This window comes from Ceratotherium simum, chromosome 6, assembly GCF_057802395.1.
Source record: "Ceratotherium simum simum isolate JZ-2026a chromosome 6, ASM5780239v1, whole genome shotgun sequence".
In the NCBI taxonomy this organism is placed as follows: domain Eukaryota; kingdom Metazoa; phylum Chordata; class Mammalia; order Perissodactyla; family Rhinocerotidae; genus Ceratotherium; species Ceratotherium simum.
Window position 1 is genome coordinate 15,520,267 of NC_141905.1, and position 21,159 is coordinate 15,541,425.

Consider the following 21,159-nt stretch of genomic DNA (forward strand, 5'->3'; position numbering starts at 1 on the left):
TGATTTCTCTAGTACTTGCCTATTTTCTCCTTTCAAATTGAACTACTGCTTCTACATTTAGTTAATGAATTGTTCTAAAAGGCCCCCCAAATATCATCTATGTTTAACGTTCCAATTCCTCAAAATTATTAACAATAGAATCAGTCGACTTTACTTCTCTTTAACTCTAAATTCACTATAAAATTTTTTGAACAATAAAAGAGCAGTAACAGCAAAGAAAACAAAGATGATAAAATCTTGATGGCTTCATGATGTATTTATGTACAATTTCCCCTCACTATGAATAATGGCTCAAAAATCAGAATTCTTTTTCCAAAGACATTTTTCTCTCAAAATGTGAAGAGTCACATTCTCTTCAGAACTCAAGCCAGCAGTTTCTATGAGATATCAGGAATTCTGCGATACAAAATAAACACCAATCTTAAAGTAGTCCTCAGTTTAGTGCCTGCAGACTCATAGAACACGGATCATAAAAGAGGCCTGATCCCCTGAAACCTCTAAAATCAGAGGTTGGCTGACTGAGGCGGAAGCTATGCATTTGTACCTGATGAGAAAACAGGTATAATAACATGTGTCACCTCAAAAACATGCTGATCACTGAAATTACACTAGATTTCCACAGTTGATTGAAACCACATTATTCAGAACCACTCCTGTTTGGACTGTGTTAAGGAAGAGCTTTATACTGTCCACAAAGAAAGTAGGAATTAACTAGAAGATAATCAAGATTTTGTGAAATCTGTTTAATCTGCTTAAGAAAATAAAGTTTGGGGTCTTTTTAACCATATGGAAATTGTTCAAGCTAATTACAAATGACTCTTCTATTAAATAAAGTAGGCCCCCCCTAAAATGCACTTAAATGTTAGAGTCTGAATTTGTACATAATATAACTAGATTACATTTAATTTTAAATCTATGAATTAGTCTCTTCACTAATTCATATGGGTTTTCTCTTCCTAAAAACAACTTCAATGAGAAAATTACTATAAATGTTTAATGATGATACTGGCCCCATTGGTATGTTAAAAAAAATACTAGCAGACATTATTTTTTTTTTTTTTATCTTTTGAAAAAATTTATTTTTAATTACCAAAAATGAGTGCTGAATTTTATCAAGCACTTTTCTTTTTTTTTTTTTTTTTTTTTTTTTATTGCAGTAACATTGGTTTATAACATTGCAAAAATTTCAGGTGTACATCATTGTACTTCTATTTCTGCATGGACTACATCATGTTCACCACCAAAATACTAATTACAACCCATCACCACACACATGTACCGAATTATCCCTTTCACCCTCCACCCCCCCCCCTTCCCCTCTGGTAACCACCAATCCAATCTCTGTCCCTATGTGTTTGTTTATTGTTGTTATTATCTACTACTTAATGAAGGAAATCATACGGTATTTGGCCTTCTCCCTCTGACTTATTTCACTTTGCATTATACCCTCAATGTCCATCCATGTTGTCACAAATGGCTGGATTTCACAAGTTTCTTATGGCTGAGTAGTATTCCATTGTGTATATATACCACAGCTTCTTTATCCATTCGTCCCTTGATGGGCACTTAGGTTGCTTCCAAGTCTTGGCTATTGTGAATAAGGCTGCAATGAACACAGGGTGCATGTACCTTTGCAAATTGGTGTTTTCAAGTTCTTTGGATAAATACCCAACAGTGGAATAGCTGGATCATATGGTAGTTCTATCGTTGATTTTTGAGGAATCTCCATACTGTTTTCCATAGTGGCTGCACCAGTTTGCACTCCCACCAGCAGTGTATGAGAGTTCCCTTCTCTCCACATCCTCTCCAACACATGTTGTTTCCTGTCTTGTTAATTATAGCCATTCTGACAGGCGTGAGGTGATATCTCATTGTAGTTTTGATTTGCATTTCCCTGATAGTTAGTGATTTTGAACATCTTTTCATGTGTCTGTTGGCCATCTGTATATCTTCTTTGGAGAAATGTCTGTTCAGGTCTTTTGCCCATTTTTTAATTGGGTTGGTAGTTTTTTGTTGTTGAGATGCATGAGTTCTTTATATATTTTGGAGATTAAGCCCTTATCAGATATATGGTTTGCAAATATCTTCTCCCAATTGTTAGGTTGTCTTTTCGTTTTGTTGATGGTTTCCTTTGCTGTGCAGAAGCTTTTAGTTTGATGTAGTCCCATTTGTTTATTTTTTCTATTGTTTCTCTTGCCCGGTCAGATGTGGTGTTTGAAAAGATGTTGCTAAGACCGATGTCGAAGAGCGTACTGCCTATGTTTTCTTCTAGAACTTTCACAGTTTCAGGTCTTACATTCAAGTCTTTAATCCATTTGGAGTTAATTTTTGTGTATGGTGTAAGGTAAGGATCTACTTTCATTTTTTTGCATATGGCTATCCAGTTTTCCCAACACCATTTGTTGAAGAGACTTTCTTTTCCCCATTGTATGTTCTTGGCTCCTTTGTCAAAGATTAGCTGTCCATAGATGTGTGGGTTTTTCTCTGGGCTTTCGATTCTATTCCATTGATCTGTGTGTCTGTTTTTGTGCCAGTACCATGCTGTTTTGGTTACTATAGCTTTGTAGTATATTTTGATATCAGGGAGTGTGATACCTCCAGCTTTGTTCTTTTTCTCAGGATTCCTTTAGCTATTCGGGTCTTTTGTTGTTCCATATGAATTTTAGGATTCTTTGTTCTATTTCTGTGAAAAATGTTGTTGGAACTTTGATAGGGATTGCATTGAATCTATAGATGGCTTTAGGAAGTATGGACATCTTAACTATGTTAATTCTTCCAATCCAAGAGCACGGAATATCTTTCCATTTCTTTGTGTCTTCTTCAATTTCTTTCAGAAATGTTTTATAGTTTTCGTGTACAGATCTTTCACCTCTTTGGTTAAATTTATTCCTAGGTATTTTATTCTTTTTGTTGCAATTGTAAATGGGATGGTATTCTTAATTTCTCTTTCTGCTACTTCGTTGTTAGTGTACAGAAATGCAACTGATTTTTGTATGTTGATTTTGTATCCTGCAACTTTACCATATTCATTTATTACTTCTAAAAGTTTTCTGGTGGATTCTTTAGGGTTTTCTATATATAAAATCATGTCATCTGCAAATAGTGACAGTTTCACTTCTTCCTTTCCAATTTGGATCCCTTTTATTTCTTTCTCTTGCCTGATTGCTCTGGCTAGGACTTCCAATACTATGTTAAATAGGAGTGGTGACAGTGGGCATCCTTGTCTGGTTCCTGTTCTTAGAGGGATAGCTTTCAGTTTTTCACCATTGAGGATGATATTAGCTGTGGGTTTCTCATATATGGTCTTTATTATGTTGAGGTACTTTCCTTCTATACCCATTTTATTCAGAGTTTTTATCATAAATGGATGCTGTATCTTGTCAAATGCTTTCTCTGCATCTATTGAGATGATCATGTGATTTTTGTTCTTCATTTTATTACTGTGGTGTATTACGTTGATTGATTTGCGAATGTTAAACCATCCCTGCATCCCTGGAATAAATCCCACTTGATCATGGTGTATAATCTTTTTAACGTATTGTTGTATGCGATTTGCTAGTATTTTGTTGAGGATTTTCGCATCGATGTTCATCAGTGATATTGGCCTGTAATTTTCTTTTTTTGTGTTGTCCTTGTCTGGTTTTGGTATCAGGGTAATGTCAGCTTCAGAGAATGAGTTAGGAGCTTCCCTCCCTCCTCAATTTTTGGAAGAGTTTGAGAAGGATAGGTATTAAGTCTTCTTTGAATGTTTGGTAGAATTCCCCAGGGAAGCCGTCTGGTCCTGGACTTTTATTTTTGGGGAGGTTTTTGATTACTGTTTCGATCTCCTTACTGGTGATTGGTCTATTCAAATTCTCCACTTCTTCTTGATCCAGTTTTGGAAGGTTGTATGATTCTAAGAATTTATCCATTTCTTCCAGATTGTCTAATTGGTTGGCATATAGTTTTTCATAGTATTCTCTTATAATCTTTTGTATTTCTGAGGTGTCTGTTGTAACCTCTCCTCTTTCATTTCTGATTTTACTTATTTGTGCCTTCTCTCTTTTTTCTTGGTGAGTCTAGCTAAAGGTTTGTCTATTTTGTTGATCTTTTCAAAGAACCAGCTCTTGGTTTTATTAATTTTTTCTATTGTTTTTTTGGTCTCTATTTCATTTATTTCTGCTCTGATTTTTATTATTTCCCTTCTTCTACTGATTTTGGGCTTTGTTTGTTCTTCTTTTTCCAGTTCCTTTAGGTGCATTTTTAGATTGTTTATTTGAGATTTTTCTTGTTTGTTGAGATAGGCCTGTATCGCTATAAACTTCCCTCTTAGAACCGCTTTTGCTGTATCCCATAAATTCTGGCATGTCACATTTTCATTTTCATTTGTCTCCAGGTATTTTTTGATTTCTTCTTTGATTTCTTCGTTAACCCAGTCGTTGTTCAGTAGCATTTTGTTTAATCTCCATGTATTTGTGGCTTTTCTGATTTTCTTCCTATAGTTGATTTCTAGTTTCATACCGTTGTGGTCAGAAAAGATGCTTGGTATTATTTCAATCTTCTTAAATTTATGGAGACTTGTTTTGTGGCCTAATATGTGATCAATCTTGGAGAATGTTCCATGTGCATTTGAAAAGAACGTGTATTCTTCGGTTTTTGGATGGAATGCTCTGTATATATCTACTAGGTCCATCTGTTCTAAGGTGTCGTTTAAGGCCAATGTTTCCTTATTGATCTTCTGTTTGGATGATCTATCTGTTGGTGTAAGTGGAGTGTTAAAGTCCCCTACTATTATTGTGTTACTGTCTATTTCTGTTTTTATGTCTGTTAATAATTGCTTTATATATTTAGGTGCACCTACATTGGGTGCGTAGATATTTACAAGTGTTATATCCTCTTGTTGGATTGTTCCCTTGATCATTATGTAATGCCCTTCTTTGTCTCTTTTTACAGTTTTTGTTTTAAAGTCTATTTTGTCTGATATGAGTACTGCTACCCCAGCTTTCTTTTCATTGCCATTTGCGTGGAGTATCTTTTTCCATCCCTTCACTTTCAGTTTGTGAGTGTCTTTAGGTCTGAAGTGTGTCTCTTGTATGCAGCATATATATGGGTCTTGTTTTTTTATCCAGTCAGCCACCCTATGCCTTTTAATTGGGGCATTTAGTCCATTGACGTTTAAAGTAGCTATTGATAAGTATGTACTTACTGCCATTTTTTAACTTTTTTATTTTTTTTTCCTCAGTGTTTAAGTAGTCCTTCTCTGTTCCTTACTTCTTCTATATAGCAGACATTAAATTGTTAATATTATTGAATGCAAATGTTGGAGGAAGTTTTTAAACTTCTGGACATGGTTCATTACATATAAGACAATGTATTTCTCTGGAGATAAGAAATTATATGCACAGAATTTGTGCACAAAATCACAGTTGTGTTACCTAGAAACTCTTCACCATTTTAATTAAGGTTTTGTAAAACTCAAATTCGAGGAGAAACCCAATAGTGCAGGTGCTGTAGTATCAGGTTGCTAAGCAGCAATCTTTTTCTTTCACAACAGGAAATCACATTCAAGGGTGATAAAAAGATCTTCAGACAGATCAAACCATGACACTGCACTCTCAGAGTCACCGCGGCTCAGTCTTTGTCTAAAACAGGTCCACTTTTGCCACTCTGCTATGAAAGCTTTCGACAGACCTTGACCCTGACTTTTTACAGTTTTGCCAGATTTCCCTCCACCCCTGCTGATGCTCCATGTGCCAGGCATTGTTCCAGACTCATTTCATTGAATCTCACAAGCACCCTGGGAGGTAGATGCTAACATTGTCCTCCCTACGCTGCAGGCAGGAAATGGAGACCCTGAGACGTGAAGTCACTTGCTGAGGCCACTCAGAGCTAGGCAGGGTGGTGTGGCTGAAGTTTGGTTCCTTCTTCTATATGCCTCACTGACAGGCACACCAAATCCTTGAAGCTTCTTAGGCAGGCTCTTAAAGTGAGGTCTGCGTCCTAACCACTTCAGTACGTGATAAAACACAGCCTCCTGGGCCTGACCTCAGACCCACCACATCATTATTTCAGAGCAGCAGGGCCCAGAATCTGTATTTTACACACACTCCCCAGATGATTCTTCACTACACACTGACGACTAAGGAGCACCACCCAAGACTGCCTCCCATCTCTCCCTGGTTGCCTGGCTTGTACCTTCCACTTTCTTGCTGAACTAGAGAATCACAGATTCGGGGATTCAGGACACTTAGAAGTCACTAATGGAGAGGGGAAAGAAGGAAGTGAGCTTCCAGAAGCCTCCCCTAGTACAGCCACGATTTGGGCTCAAACCTGGCCTTCAGTCTCTTTTCCTTACACCATTGCCACTCTCAGGACATGCAAGGGAGGCAAAAGAAATGAAACTCTAATGGTGTAACTTCAGGGAGCAGGGAGAAGAGCCTCGTGAATAGGGAATGGAGGGGAGGGACGACTTTGCAGAACACCAGGCTTAATCACAGTTGGTCCTGACAGGGAGTTCCCAACCCTCCAGTCCAGCGACCCTATGATTACCCATACCGCAAGAACTGCCAGGAAACCCACATTAGCTGTGCTAGGAAGTCCTACTTCTCCGGGGGGGGCGGTGGGAGGGCATCTCTGAAGCTGGTCAGATCTGACTGTTCTCCACCCCCATCCCATCCAAACTCTCCTCTCTATGTTGTCAGCAGAGCACAAGGTAAACGCTCCAGTGTGACAACTAGCAGCTTGGCCTCCATAATGGACACAGCCTGGCAGACTGCCCCAAAGAGGAAATTAGAAAAGGCTAAGGCCTAGCTACCTTTATGGTCTGCACCATGCCTAAAACATTAGTCTATGGGTTATAAAAGACAGATTTTTTTGCTTTGGTGCCTGAGAAGCATCCCTTGACCCTTTGTCTAGTAACAGAACCCTCTTTCCTGTGGTTTGGGTAGAACTGACTCCATACCCTACCCCGCCCAACCTCAAGGCTCAGACCTGGCCAAAGTCCCCCATCCTCCTGACGACACAATTGATTTCAGGGATGGCCACGTGACCAAACTGGTCATATCACAACTGTCCTTAAAATTGTGCTAAGGGTGCTGGGGGAAAGGCTCCCTCTTTCTCTGCCATCTTGAGCAACACCAAGTAAAGCTGGAGGTGTTGGTGACCATCTTTCCCACCATGTGGGCAAAGCCTGCCCAAGAATGGAGCCAACACATATGACAGAGCCATGAGAGAGAGACTAAGCCTGAGACATCATTTAAATGCTTGCACCTGGCAGCGCCCAAAGACCCTAAGCCAATAAGTCCCACTCCCCTTTCTTTAAACTAATTTGAGAGCCGGCCCTGTGGCTTAGCGGTTAAGTGCGCGTGCTCCGCTACTGGCGGCCCGGGTTCAGATCCTGGGCGCGCACCGTCGCACCGCTTCTCCAGCCATGCTGAGGCTGCGTCCCACATACGGCAACTAGAAGGATGTGCAACTATGACATACAACTATCTACTGGGGCTTTGGGGGGGGGGGAAGGAGGAGGATTGGCAATAGATGTTAGCTCAGAGCTGGTCTTCCTCAGCAAAAAGAGGAGGATTAGCGTGGATGTTAGCTCAGGGCTAATCTTCCTCACAAAAAAAAAAAAACTAATTTGAGTGAGGTTTCTGTCACTTGCAACCCAGAGTCCTGGTTATCTTCATTTTATTCATGTTAAAAACACCACAGGAATTTCATGTATAATTTGTGATAAAATAACTTATAGATTTTAATAAGAAAATTCATACCTGAGATAATCATTAACAAGTCATGAACTAAATTATTGGTATATTTCTGTTTTACAATTTTAAATAATGCAAAATTACTTTGACTAGTACTTTGTTCAAGATATTAAAATAATCACAAGTTCAAGTAGTTATATTAACTGTACATACCTTTAGGGAGTCCCGTATCTTGAATGGGATATTTGTCTGACTGTAGAAACCAATAAAAGAGAGAGTTATTTTTAAACACCATAGTCAATTATAAGATCTCAGTGAAAAGAAAGCTTTGTCTTGGGAAAGTCATGGTTTTAATCTAAAACCTTGCAAGTTTTCAGCCTTGCACTTAATAGGCCTGACCCATTGCTTGTTTTTATTCTCAATTTATAGAAATGAAATCAAGGTCGATGAGAAGTTAATTTTAGAACATGAAATAGAATAAGCCTTCCTCATTTCCTCAGCTCTGACCACTAAACCACACTTCCTCTCTTTTCTGCAGTGCTATTCTCCCTATCTATTTCCTGCAGTTTAAAATTAAGGAGCATTTGTCTTCGTGAATTACGGGATAGACCCATTTCTTGTCACCGTTTCTGCGACATTCCTTGGGGTCAACAGCAAGTCTTCTGGGCAGTACTCACTATTGTAGCGCCCTGTCCTGGGTTGAACAGGACAGGATTCAAAAGGTAACTATCCTACTGATTGCACAAAGCTCTACAAATTGGTTACTCATTATGCACAATTATGTACAGTTCCTCAATGCATTAGTTGAGGGCAGTACTGCTACAGGGAATTCAAAATAGCAAATGCTCTTACAATCACCTATTTCTTCGTTGGTACTTACATGCAGGTATCTAATATTCTGGAAAGTTTTACTTCAGATTAAACAATGTAGTCATTCTCTGGAGACTTACATGAGAGGAGTGAAAATGTGCCCAATTTCCCTATCCCATTCCCTAACCCCGGCTCAGCTCCCACATCTGCTCCATCTGGGGTTTGGTTCCACTGTTCTCCAACCTGAAAAACATTGCACCTTCCAACTTTCCTGTAGGTTTCACCCATATCTTCCTTTGACAGAGGATAAAAACAAACAAATTTGGAACCAAAGATTTTGTTTTAAATGCCTTTCCTTGGAGTTTCTTTGGAGCTGGGCTATAAAGTTTCAGACCTCTAGAAGCCTCCAACCCCTTTCCACAAAAGAAATCATTCATCAATCACAGAGAACTTAAAAGTCAAATAGTTTTCCTCCCAGCTAAATCCTTCTCCATACTCTGCTCCCCTGAGCTTGGAAAACACACCTGTACTATAACACTCATCAGGCTCTTTTTAAAGTACTTGTCTATTTCCTCAGATAGACTGAGTGTTTCAAGGGACTATGATCTTTGCATCCTCAGATTTTGATGCAGTGTTAATTAAACATCTACCAAAAGTCTGCATGAATGAATGACCAGGCTGGAGAAAGTGCAAGTTTCCTGGAGAGACTGACATTTGAGCTAGGCCTAAAGGATGCCCAGGACTCGGATGACTGAGGGGAAGGAGGCCGGTAATTGCAGATGGCGAACACACGGGAGCAAGGCCAAATGGTTCAAAGAATGGGAGGTGTAGAGGACCGGTCAGCCTGGAGCAGAGATGCATGTTGGAGGAGGAAAGAGGAAGACAGGGTTGGATATGAAAGATGGAGCCAGTTTACATAGAAGACCCTGGAAGTGAGGCTAAGGGATTTAGGTGGGGTGCCATTGTTGGTTCTCAAGAAGTTTGGCTGCCTCATCAAACATCTACTGCTGCCTGCCTTGTACCCAGCTCTGCATATGGGAAGATGGTCGACACAGTCTTGTGGGAAAACAGACAAGCAAACAATACCAGTACAGTGTGAAAAAAAGTAAGGATTGGGTTGTGAAGAAGGGAGCACCTGAAGGTCCCAGGGCAAGGCACAGAAGGATTCCTAGATCAGGGAATGCTTAAACTGAGAGGAGAGGATTGATGGGAGTTCATTAGGTGAGGAAGGAGGGAGATTTTCCTCACTGGAAGGAAGAGCATTATCAGTATCTTAGGAAGGTGAGAAGGCATTGGGGATTCGAGGAGCAGCAAATAGCTACACACTCGGGGGGATACTGAGATAAGGTGGAGGACCTCATCTGCCATGTGAAAGAGTATATATTTAACCCTGGAAGTAGCAGCAACATTATGGGTTGAATTGTGCCCCCTAAAAAAGATATGTTGAAGTCTTAACCCCCAGTACCTCACAATACGACCTCACTTGGAAATAGGGTTGTTAAAGATGTAATTAGTTAAGATGAGGTCATAGGGGAATAGACTAGGCCCTTAATCCAATACGACTGGTGTCTTTATAAGAGGAGAAGAGACACCAAGACGCAGACACACAGGGAGAAGACAACCACGTGCCAATGAAGTGAGAGAATGGAGTGATGCAGCAACAAGCCACAGAACACCAAGGATTGCCGACAACCAGCAGAGGCTAGAAGAGAAAAGAAAGCATCCTTCCCTGCAGGTTTCAGAGGGAGCAAGGCCTGCCGATGTCTTGATTTCTGACTTTTGGCCTCCAGAACTGTGAGACAATACATTTCTGTTGTTTGAAGCCACTCAGTTTGTGGTACTTTGTTATGGTAGTCCTACCAAACTAATACAAGTAAGCTTCAGAAAAATCACTTTGTCCCCAGAGTAGAAAAGTGATTAAAGATAGCCTAACTCAAGGTGAGCAGTAAGGAGCATGGCTCGGAGGGAGGGAGAGCCTGGTGCCCGGGAATTGAGAGGGAGACCAGAAAATCACAGATGGGGCAGCAGGAAGGTAAACTGAGTAACACTTTATAGAAACCAAGGCCTTAGTAACAGACTACACCCGAGGGGATCATAAGAAATGACCACAGGGTCACTCTGCGTTCTGTTTTTATGAAAGTTGAGAGATGGAATTTTTCATATTAATTTCCACTGTGTGTTAAAGCTTGATCCCCCACACTGTCCCCACTTAACCAACCTGTGCAGTGGTAACTAAAGGACATGAAACAAACGTCTCAGGTCTTCAAGACACTGAGGGGCCTTGTGAATCACCAGACTTAAAGACATTTAATTTAATTGTATCGTTAAGTGTATTTTATGTCATTCTAACTCAATTAGTTAATCAGAATTTTTCATGACTCAGTAGATCCTATCCTCCAAACATTCTGAAAAAAAGGAACGTGTCTCACACTATCTGCATAGTGACCCATGTGATTTTGTCAAAGGCGCTTATTTGGTCATAAGTAAGAGCAGAGCAGGGCTCCAGTTTGGGTGACTTTATACAAATGAGTCAACGTCCATTTCCTCATCTCTAGAATGGGGATAAAAGCACCTGCCCTACCATCTCAGAAGTTATTCAGAGGATGAGAAACCATGTATGTGAAATCTTTGGTAAACCTAAAAGCAGCAGAACATGCCCCAGAGTGGTTCTGGGAGGATGGGGCAGGGATCTGAAGTCAGCTACTGGGTTTGAATCCCACCTAGGCTGCTTCAAAGTTGGGCAACTTACCTCAACCCCTGGGCCTGAGTTCCTCATCTGTAAAATGGGCAACAACTGCCATGTGGGGTGGCTGCAGGGACTGAACCTTGTAAAGGAGGTAAATCAATAGTGTGCCCATCTGGCATGTCAGTAGCACTCAGTCACTGTAAGGTAGTCCTATTTTTCCCTTCAACCTCAAGTTAGATATTTTCAATTTTGAAGAAGGGGTGATTAAAAATAGACAGATAGAGTGATATCAGCATCATGGCAGAGTAAGCTTTCTCCATAGACTCTCTCCCACTAAGATACAACAAAAAGCACATTCAAATATCAACAGAGGACATTCACACAACACAAAAGATGTATGAGAGACTCACACAGCCAAACGTCTGAAGGTGGAGGTGCTGGAACCCCCAGAGGAACTGGAAGGAGGTTAGGAGAACTGCTATCCTTCCTGAACAACAGTAACCTGGGACTGGGTCTGTGCGTGGATCTCTCAGAGACAGAGGGGAGAGGGGTAGTCCTCTGTGGGAAAACCATCTCTCTCCAAGTTCTCTCACAGCCTGTGGGAAAGTCCCATATGGAGGGGACTGAACTGTTGCAGGGGTGCCTCCATCTAGCTAGCACCCCAGGAGAGCAGATAGCAAGGGAAGCATGAGAAGCCCCTGGCATCGGGCAGGCAAAAGAAAGAGCCCCTCCCCCTGCCTGACCAGCACAACCAGTCAGCCAGTGCACCCACAGAGCTCAGCGAGCTCAAAATACACAGTTCTTGACCCCCACCTACTGGTGGCAGGTGGAAGCTGTGACCAGATATTTTCAGAATGAGAAAAAAAAAGCCCACGCCCTCAAGCAGTATGCAAAAATATATTAAATCTCTAGACCAGAAGGAAAATGACAAACACCCAGAAATAAATCCTGAAGGCACAGAAATTTATAACCTAAATGACAGAGAATTCACAATAGCTATCATAAAAAAGCTCAACGAATTACAAGAAAACACAGATAGACAATTCAATGAAATCAGGAACTTCTTCACAAAAGAGATTGAAACTATAAAGAAAAACCAATCAGAAATATTAGAGATGAAAAACACAATGGAGGAGATCAAGAAAAACCTGGAATCTTTAAAAAACAGAGCTGACAATATGGAGGAAAGAATTAGCATTATTGAGGATAGGAACGTAGAAATGCTCCAGATGGAGGAGGAGAGAGAACTAAGACTAAAAAGAAATGAAGAAATTTTCTGAGAAATATCCGACTCAATTAGGAAATGCGACATAAGGATTATAGGTATTCCAGAGGGAGAAGACAGGGAAAAAGGAGCAGAGAGCTTGTTCAAGGAAATAATAGCTAAGAACTTCCCAAACCTAGTGAAGGAGCTGGAAATACAAGTGAATGAAGTCAACAGATCTCCTAAATATATCAACATAAAAAGACCCACTCCAAGGCCTATAGTAGTAAAGCTGGCAAAAGTCAATGACAAAGAAAAGATATCAAGGGTAGCAAGAGAAAAAAAAATAACAAACAAAGGAATCCCAATCAGGCTCTCAGCCAATTTCTGGGCAGACACTTTACAGGCAAGGAGAAAGTGGAATGACACATTCAAAATTCTGAAAGGCAAAAATTTTTAGCCAAGAATACTCTATCCAGTGAAAACATCCTTCAGATATGATGGAGAAATAATAACTATCCCAGATAAACAAAAGCTAAGGGAGTTCATTGCCACAAGACCCCCACTACAAGAAATGCTCAAGAAGACCCAAATGCCTGAAAAAAAAAAAAAAAAAAACAAAAAAGAGAAAGGGGATACAAAGTTTGAGCAAGGAGAAAAATAGGTAGAGAAAATCAGAAAAATTGCAGCTCTCTATCAGTACAGGTTAGCAAACACTTATAACATCAAAGATTAGGGGAAGGAGAACAGCAAAAATAAATATAACCTCACGACTTTAAACACAAACTCACAACGCAAGATGGAATAAATTGTGACAATAATAACTTAGAAGGGGAAGAGGAAAGGGATGGAATAGACTTAGTTTAAGGAAATAAGAGACCATCAGAAAATGGACTATACCATCTATGAGATTTTTTTATACAAACCTCACGGTAACCACTAAACAAATAAACAGAACAGAGACACATACAATAAAGAGAAAGCTAAGAAACCCATCATACAGAACTACCAAACTGAACTGTTAGTCTGAAACACATGGGATGAGAAACAAAGAAAATGCAGAAGAACTGGAAAATGAGTGATAAAATAGCAACATTAAGGCCTCAATATCAATAATCACTCTAAATGTAACTGTATTGAATTCTCCAATCAAAACACACAGAGTGGCGGGATGGATTAAAAAACAAGATCCAACAATATGCTGCCTCCAGGAAACACATCTCAGCTCTAAAGACAAACACAGGCTGAGAGTGAAAGGATGGAAGACAATACTCCAAGCTAATGGCAAACAAAAGAAAGCAGGTGTTGCCATACTTATATCGGACAAAGTAGACTTCAAGATAAAACAGGTAATAAGAGACAAAGAGGGGCAACATATAACGATAAAAGAGATACTCCACCAAGAAGATATATCACTTATATATACGCATCCAACACAGGTGCACGAAAGGATATAAAGCAACTATTAACAAACCTAAAAGGAGATATTAACAACAATACAATAATAGTAGGAGATCTTAACACCACACTTACATCAATGGATAGATCATCCAGATAGAAAGTCAATAAGGAAATAGTGGACTTAAACGAAAAACTAGACGAGATGGACTTAATAGATATATACAGAGCACTCCATCCAAACACAGCAGATCACACATTCTTCTCAAGCACACATGGAACATTCTCAAGGATAGAACATATGTTGGGAAACAAGGCAAGCCTCTATATATTTAAGAAGATTGAAATCATAACAAACAATGTTTCCGACCATAATGCTATGAAACAGAAATCAACTACAAGAAAACAACCGGGAAAGTGACAAAGACCTGGAGACTAAACAACATGCTACTGAACAACTAACAGATCATTGAAGAAATTAAAGGAGAAATCAAAAAACATCTGGAGACAAATGAAAATGAAAATACACCATATCAACTCATATGGGACGCAGCTAAAGTGGTCCTGGGAGGGAAACTCATAGCAATACAGTGCCCCCTTAACAAACAAGAAAAATCCCAAATAACCAACCTTAAACTACACCTAACAGAATTAGAAAAAGAAGAACAAACAAAGCCCAAATTCAGCAGAAGGAGGGAAATAATAAAAATTACAGCAGAAATAAATGAAATTGAAACCAAAAAAACAGTAGAAAGGATCAATGAAACTAAGAGCTGGTTCTTTGAGAAGATAAACAAAATTGACAAACCCTTAGCCACATTCACTAAGGAAAAAAAAGAGAAAGCTCAAATAAATAAAATTAGAAATGAAAGAGGAGAAATTACAATGGACACTACAGAAATACAAAGGATTATAAGAGAATACTATGAAAAACTATATGCCAACAAATTGGACCATCTAGAAGAAATGGATAAATTCTTAGACTCATACAACCTCCCAAAACTGAATCAAGAAGAAATAGAGAATCTGAACAGACCAATCACAAGTAAAGAGATTGAAACAGTAACCAAAAACCTCCCAAAAGATAAAAGTCCAGGACCAGATGGCTTCTCTGGAGAATTTTACCAAACATCCAAAGAAGATTTAATACCTATCCTTCTCAAACTATTCCAAAAAACAGAGGAAGATGGAAGATTTCCTAACACATTCTAGGAGGCCAATATCACCCTGATACCAAAATCAGACAAGGACAACAAAAGAAGGAAAATTACAGGCCAATATCCCTGATGAACATAGATGCAAAAATCCTCAACAAAGTATTGGCAAACCGAATACTGCAATACATTAAAAGGATCACACACCATGATCAAGTGGGATTTATACCAGGGACCCAGGGATGGTTCAACACCCGCAAATTAATCAATGTGATACACCATATTAACAAAATGAGGAATAAAAACCACATGATCATCTCAATAGATGCAGAGAAGGCATCTGACAAGATCCAACATCCATTTATGATAAAAATTCTCAACAAAATGGGTATAGAAGGAAAGTACATCAATGTAATAAAGGTCATGTATCAGCCAACATCATACTCAACAGGGAAAAACTGAAAGCCATTCCTATGAGAATAGGAACAAAACAAGGGTGCCCACTCTCACCACTCTTATTCAACGTAATACTGGAGATTTTGGCAATTAGAGCAATTAGGCAAGAAAAAGGAATAAAAGGCATCCAAATAGGCAACGAAGAAGTGAAACTCTCGCCGTTTGCAGATAACATGATTTTATAAATAGAAAACCCTAAAGAATCCATCAGAAAACTATCATAAACAATCAACAACTACAGCAAAGGTGCAGGGTACAAAATCAACTTATAAAAATCAGTTGCATTTCTATACTCTAATAACAAACTAACAGAAAAAGAACTCAAGAAGACAATCCCATTTACAATTGCAACAAAAAGAATAAAATATCTAGGAATATATTTAACCAAGGAGATGAAAGACCTATACAATGAAAACTATAAAACACTATTGAAAGAAATTGATGATGACATAAAGGAATGGAAAGACATCCCATGCACATGGATAGGAAGAATAAACATAGTTAAAATGTCCATACTACCTAAAGCAATCTACAGATTCAATACAATCCCAATCAGAATCTCAATGACAGTCTTCACAGAAATAGAACAAAGAATACTAAAATTCATAGGGGGCAATAAAAGACCCCAAATAGCCAAAGCAATCCTGAGAAAAAAGAACAAAGCTGGAGGCATCACAATCCCTGACTTCAAAATATACTACAAAGCTATAATAATTAAAACAGCATGGTACTGGTACAAAAAACAGACCCACAGATCAATGGAACAGAATTGAAAGCCCAGAAATACAACCAAACATCTATGGACAGCTAATCTTTGACAAAGGAGCTAAGGACATACAACGGAAAAAGGAAAGTCTCTTCAATAAATGGTATTGGGAAAACTGGACAGCCACACGCAAAAGAATGAAAGTAGACCATCTTCTTTCACCCTACACAAAAATTAACTCAAAATGGATCAAAGACTTGAAGGTAAGACCTGAAACTATAAAACTCCTGGAAGAAAATATAGGCAGTACAGTCTTTGACATTGGTCACAGAGGGATCTTTTCAAGTTCCACGTCTACATGGACAAGGGAAACAAAAGAAAAAATAAACAAGTGGGACTTCATCAAACTAAAGAGCTTCTGCAAGGCAGATGAAACCAGAATCAAAATGAGAAGACAACCCACCAGCTGGGAGAAAGTATTTGCAAAGCATATATCCAACAAGGGGTTAATCTCCATAATATATAAGGAACTCACACAACTGAACAACAAAAAAACAACCCGATCAAAAAATGGGCAGAGGATATGAACAGACATTTTTCCAAGAAAGATATACAGATGGCCAATAGGCACAAGAAAAGATGTTCAACATCACTAAGTATCAGGGAAATGCAAATCAAAACACTAACATATCACCTTACACCCGTTAGAATGGCTATAATCACCAAGAGAAAAAATAACAAATGTTGGAAAGGTTATGGAGAAAAGAAAACCCTCATTCACTGCTGGTGGGAATGCAAACTGGTGCAGCCACTATGGAAAACAGTATGGAGATTTCTCAAAAAATTAAAAATAGAAATACCTTATGATCCAGCTATCCCACTACTGGGTATCTATCCAAAGAACCTGAAATCAACAATCCAAAGAGGCTTATGCACCCCTACGTTCACTGCAGCATTATTCACTGTAGCCAAGAAGTGGAAGCAACCTAAGCGTCCCTCAACTGATGATTGGATAAAGAAGATGTGGCACATATATACAATGGAATACTACTCAGCCACAAAAAAAGAAAAAATCGCTCCATTTGCAACAACATGGATGGACCTGGAGGGTGTTATGTTAAGCAAAATAAGCCAGACAGAGAAAGACAAACACCACATGATTTCCCTCATATGTGGAAAATAAACTAACACACAGACAGAGAGAACAGTTTGGTGGTTACCAGGGGGACAGGGGTTGGGGGGTGGGCACAAGGGGTAAAAGGACGCATTTATATGGTGACTGACAAACAATAATGTACACCTAAAAGTTCACAATGTTATAAACTATTATGACATCAATAATAAATAAATAAATAAATAAATAAAAATAGACAGTATAAAGTAGACAAAACCTCACATAATCTAAGAAGAACACTTCTGATATGTGCAAAACAAGAACAGAGTCTAACACCATTTTTAGCCTGGAGAAACACAAAATTTATTGTGTCACAGATAATACCATGATAAAGAAATTTATCTTGGGAAAATCTTATTTGGGGGTTTCTGATTTTCATGTAAATACTGAGTAATAAAATTGTAGAGAAATAACAAACGGAAAAAAGGAAAAACAAGAGTCATCACCATTCCTGTAAAACCTACCATGTTAAAGGATAAAGTGCTAGGGTCTGTGTCCTCCACTGGCTCCTTTGACATATGATCTGTGAAAAAATAAAAAGGAGAGTATTTTCTTTAATTTAAGAGCACAAAGGTGTCCTTTGATAACGGTCTTCATATAGAGGCAAGCTACCCTAGTCAGTTGGAGAAAAATCCACTTTCAATCATTAGTGCAGACAAAATAAGAAGAAAAGTGTTTAGACTTCATCAAGAAAGAGATGAAGACATAAATTTTATTTTAAAAAAACACCATTTTGGAACAGTTTATTCATAAATATCTACAAATACTCATAGTTACAAATAACCACGAATTATGCAGACATGATATTAACAACTCGTTTGCATAATGGATTTGATTATAACTTTGAGCAGGAATGATTTAATTCTGACTTCTGCTTCTGTCCTTATTTCCTACTCTTCTGCAATTCATTTTCATCATTTTAAAATATTAAGCTTCTGAATGTGGTTCATGTGAATTAATAAAGTCAAAAATATCTCACAGTATCTTTATCAAACAAAAAGTAGTTTTGATTTCTCAATATTTTGCTCATGTTTTACCATTTGTTGCATTTAAGGAATTTAATGAGGAAATATAAAAACAGGTACAGGCCACCACTAGATCTTAAGAATTTGTACAAATTAGAAAAAAGCTTCCCCTTTCCGAGACACTCCACAAAATATCTCTCAGAAAACTATCTTAATAAATAACCAGATCTGTTGGAATGGGATCCTCCAGATTTGTGCAGTGCATGACCTGCAAAACCCTTGAGCCAGCCAAGATTCAACTTTCATTTTTTTCCCAAATCCTCATTAAAGACATGCTGTCAACCAGGCACTAGGTTCTGGGAATGCCTTTGGGGATCCAAACAAGCACAGCAGGACAATTTATTGAGACAATTTGTTTGTTCTCCCTAGACGTTTCACATCCGAAAATGGGCTTTCCACATTTCTTTGCCCGGGTGATGTTGCCAACACCCAAAGGAGAAACAGTATGAAGGGAATATCTCTTTCTTTGTTTTATGACAGCCTACAGTCACTGGAGAGATTAAAGGAGGTGGCCTTTCCCATGGAGCAGAGGATTAGACATCTGCAGCTTCATCAGTGGGGACTGTGTCCTGGTCACTGGCAGAGCCCAGAGGTGGCAAGACCGCACTGGAGAATGGACAAACGGGGCTAACCTGTGGTTCCCCGGGTTCCCAGCCCCAGCAAAGAATTTGTGTCTGGCACAGAAACAGAGGGCTGGTGGATCTCAAGGGTCATCTTGAGCTTGGACAATGAGAACATCGATGCCTACTAACAGTGTGACCTTGGATAAGCCCAGCAGTGTGACCCTGGCGAGCCTAGCAGTATGACCTTAGATGACTCGTGTAAGCGTTCGCAGCCTCAGGCTCTTCCTCTGTAACATGAGGGGGCCATAGGTCGCTGGTTCCCACACTCAGCTGATCCTCGTTACTCTGGTCAGGCCAGGTTTGGGAACCACCAGGACCGATGAACTTCCACTCCCCCTCAGAATCTGATAGAGCTCTGTGATATAAGTGAGCATGTCTCAGAGGGTTATGAGGTGAACAGGAAGATGCAGGAAGGTGATAACAGGGTTTGGAGGCCCAAAGTCTCTTGCTTTGGTCTGAAATCTCTGAGAATAAATGGAACTTAAGATGGGAAGAGCATGCAGAATTTAGGTTTTTTGTTTTCTGAAGCATGACGGCAAAGTGAGAGGGCAATCAGGAAAGGCAACATGTTTAGAACCAGGATTAGAGGCACCTCCAGGTCTTTTTTTATTTTCATTCGAATGGATGAAGTTCTTCCTTGCATGTTATCATCAATACGCTCACGGACCCAGGCCCATGTGGTGCCCCATGTGCTCTATCGGATCCCGCCTCCTCCCTGGCAGTCACTGTGGTTCATGCGGAGCTGTCTTTGTTCTCACAGGCCTGGGCTGTTGTGTACCAAAGAGATTATTCGGAGGAGGGCCGATCCTGGTTGAGACTGGTCTAGAAGTAGGAAGTTGTCCTCAGGTATGTCTGAGGGCTCTTGCAGCTGCATGTTTACAATATTAAGTCAAATAGTTTATTTAGAAGCTTTAAAATGTTTACTTTTACACGCCCCAGGTAACGGCAGGCTGAGCCCCCAGGTGAGGCTCTGATCTCAGATGGGACATGGGAGCTTAAACAGAAGGGGGACCATGTGAGCTCTGAGGTGGCAAAACCAGCAGCTGCACCAGGGCTGGGTGGGGACTTCCTCCTGCTCCTGCTGCAGCGCTAGCGTCTTGGGCAACGCTTTTCTCCCTAAACTGTCTCGACTCTCTCGGATTGGTCACTCTAAACAAGGCACAGATCACCCCAAATTCACTGGCAAGTGACAAAAGAGGATCTCACTGATGGTAGTGAGAATGATGTTTAATTCATGTGAGCAGGTGAGAAGGTGGCTGGCCGGGCTCTCAGGGGCCTCAGGTGAGAGCAAGCTAGGCGGGCTGCGCAATCACTTGTTTCTCTGGGCCTCAAGTCCCGGACTCACAATATTCAGGGGTGAACAGAGAGCCTCCACGTGCCCTTCCAGCTTTAAAAATCCACGAGTGGTGAGAAGTAGTGGTTCCACAGGTAAAAGGGCATCTTCAGGCTGAAAGTTACTATGACAAAGGAAGCCCAGGTCCACAGCACTTTCATCTTCAACGACAATTAGAGCTCTTGCTTACCTAGTGCCCCCCCACCCCCGTGCTGCATGGTTTACACACAGTCTCAGCTCATCCTTACAGTAACCTTGAGAAAGGTATGTGTCCCTCTTTTTACATATTGAGTGTTTAAGGTCACAGGGTAAAGGAAGACCCAGAATTTGCATCTGGGACTGTCTGGCTTCAAAATCTACCTGTTTTCCATGACCTCCACGGTTCTAAAAGTGGTTCATCCACTGACCACCTGACAGACTCTCCTCGGGGAGTCTCTGTGTCCAAATTTCCCCTTTTTATAAGGGTACTAGCCATGGACTAGAGCCCATTCTAATGACTTCATTTTAACTTGATTACGTCTGGAAAGACTCTATTTCCAAGTAAGGTCACATTCCCAGGTACTAGGAGTTAGGATGCCACCATAATTTTTAGAGGGGACACAGTTCAACCCCTAAGAGTCCACTCTCTGGCCCCCCAAATTCATGTCATTCCCATGTGCAAAATACCTTCACCCAACATCCCCAAAGCCTCAATCATTCCAGCATCAACTCTAAATCTAAAATCTCATCTACTCATCATCCACTGAAAGACCCAAATCTCATCAGCTACTGACTCACAATTTCTTCAGGAGCACCTGGGAACCAGGTACTGCAGCCAGCAGCCTCTCCAGAAGGAATAATCACATATGGTCCAACACAGACAGTGGTGAGCTGCCCAAGAGCTGTCCTGTCACATTCTGACATCTCCCTTT

At 40.0% G+C, this 21,159-nt stretch overlaps 1 protein-coding gene across 1 annotated transcript in view; it reads right to left on the reverse strand.

Annotated features, from left to right (window-relative positions):
- Nucleotides 1–21,159, reverse strand: part of EDARADD (EDAR associated via death domain) — a 68,090-nt gene that overhangs the window by 41,438 nt on the left and 5,493 nt on the right. The window contains exons 2-3 of the mRNA XM_004432394.3: nt 17,732–17,790; nt 7,893–7,932 (exon numbers count right to left, since the gene is read on the reverse strand). Coding sequence (XP_004432451.1) covers nt 7,893–7,932; nt 17,732–17,790 — 99 coding nt within the window. The remainder of the gene's footprint in view (nt 1–7,892; nt 7,933–17,731; nt 17,791–21,159) is intronic.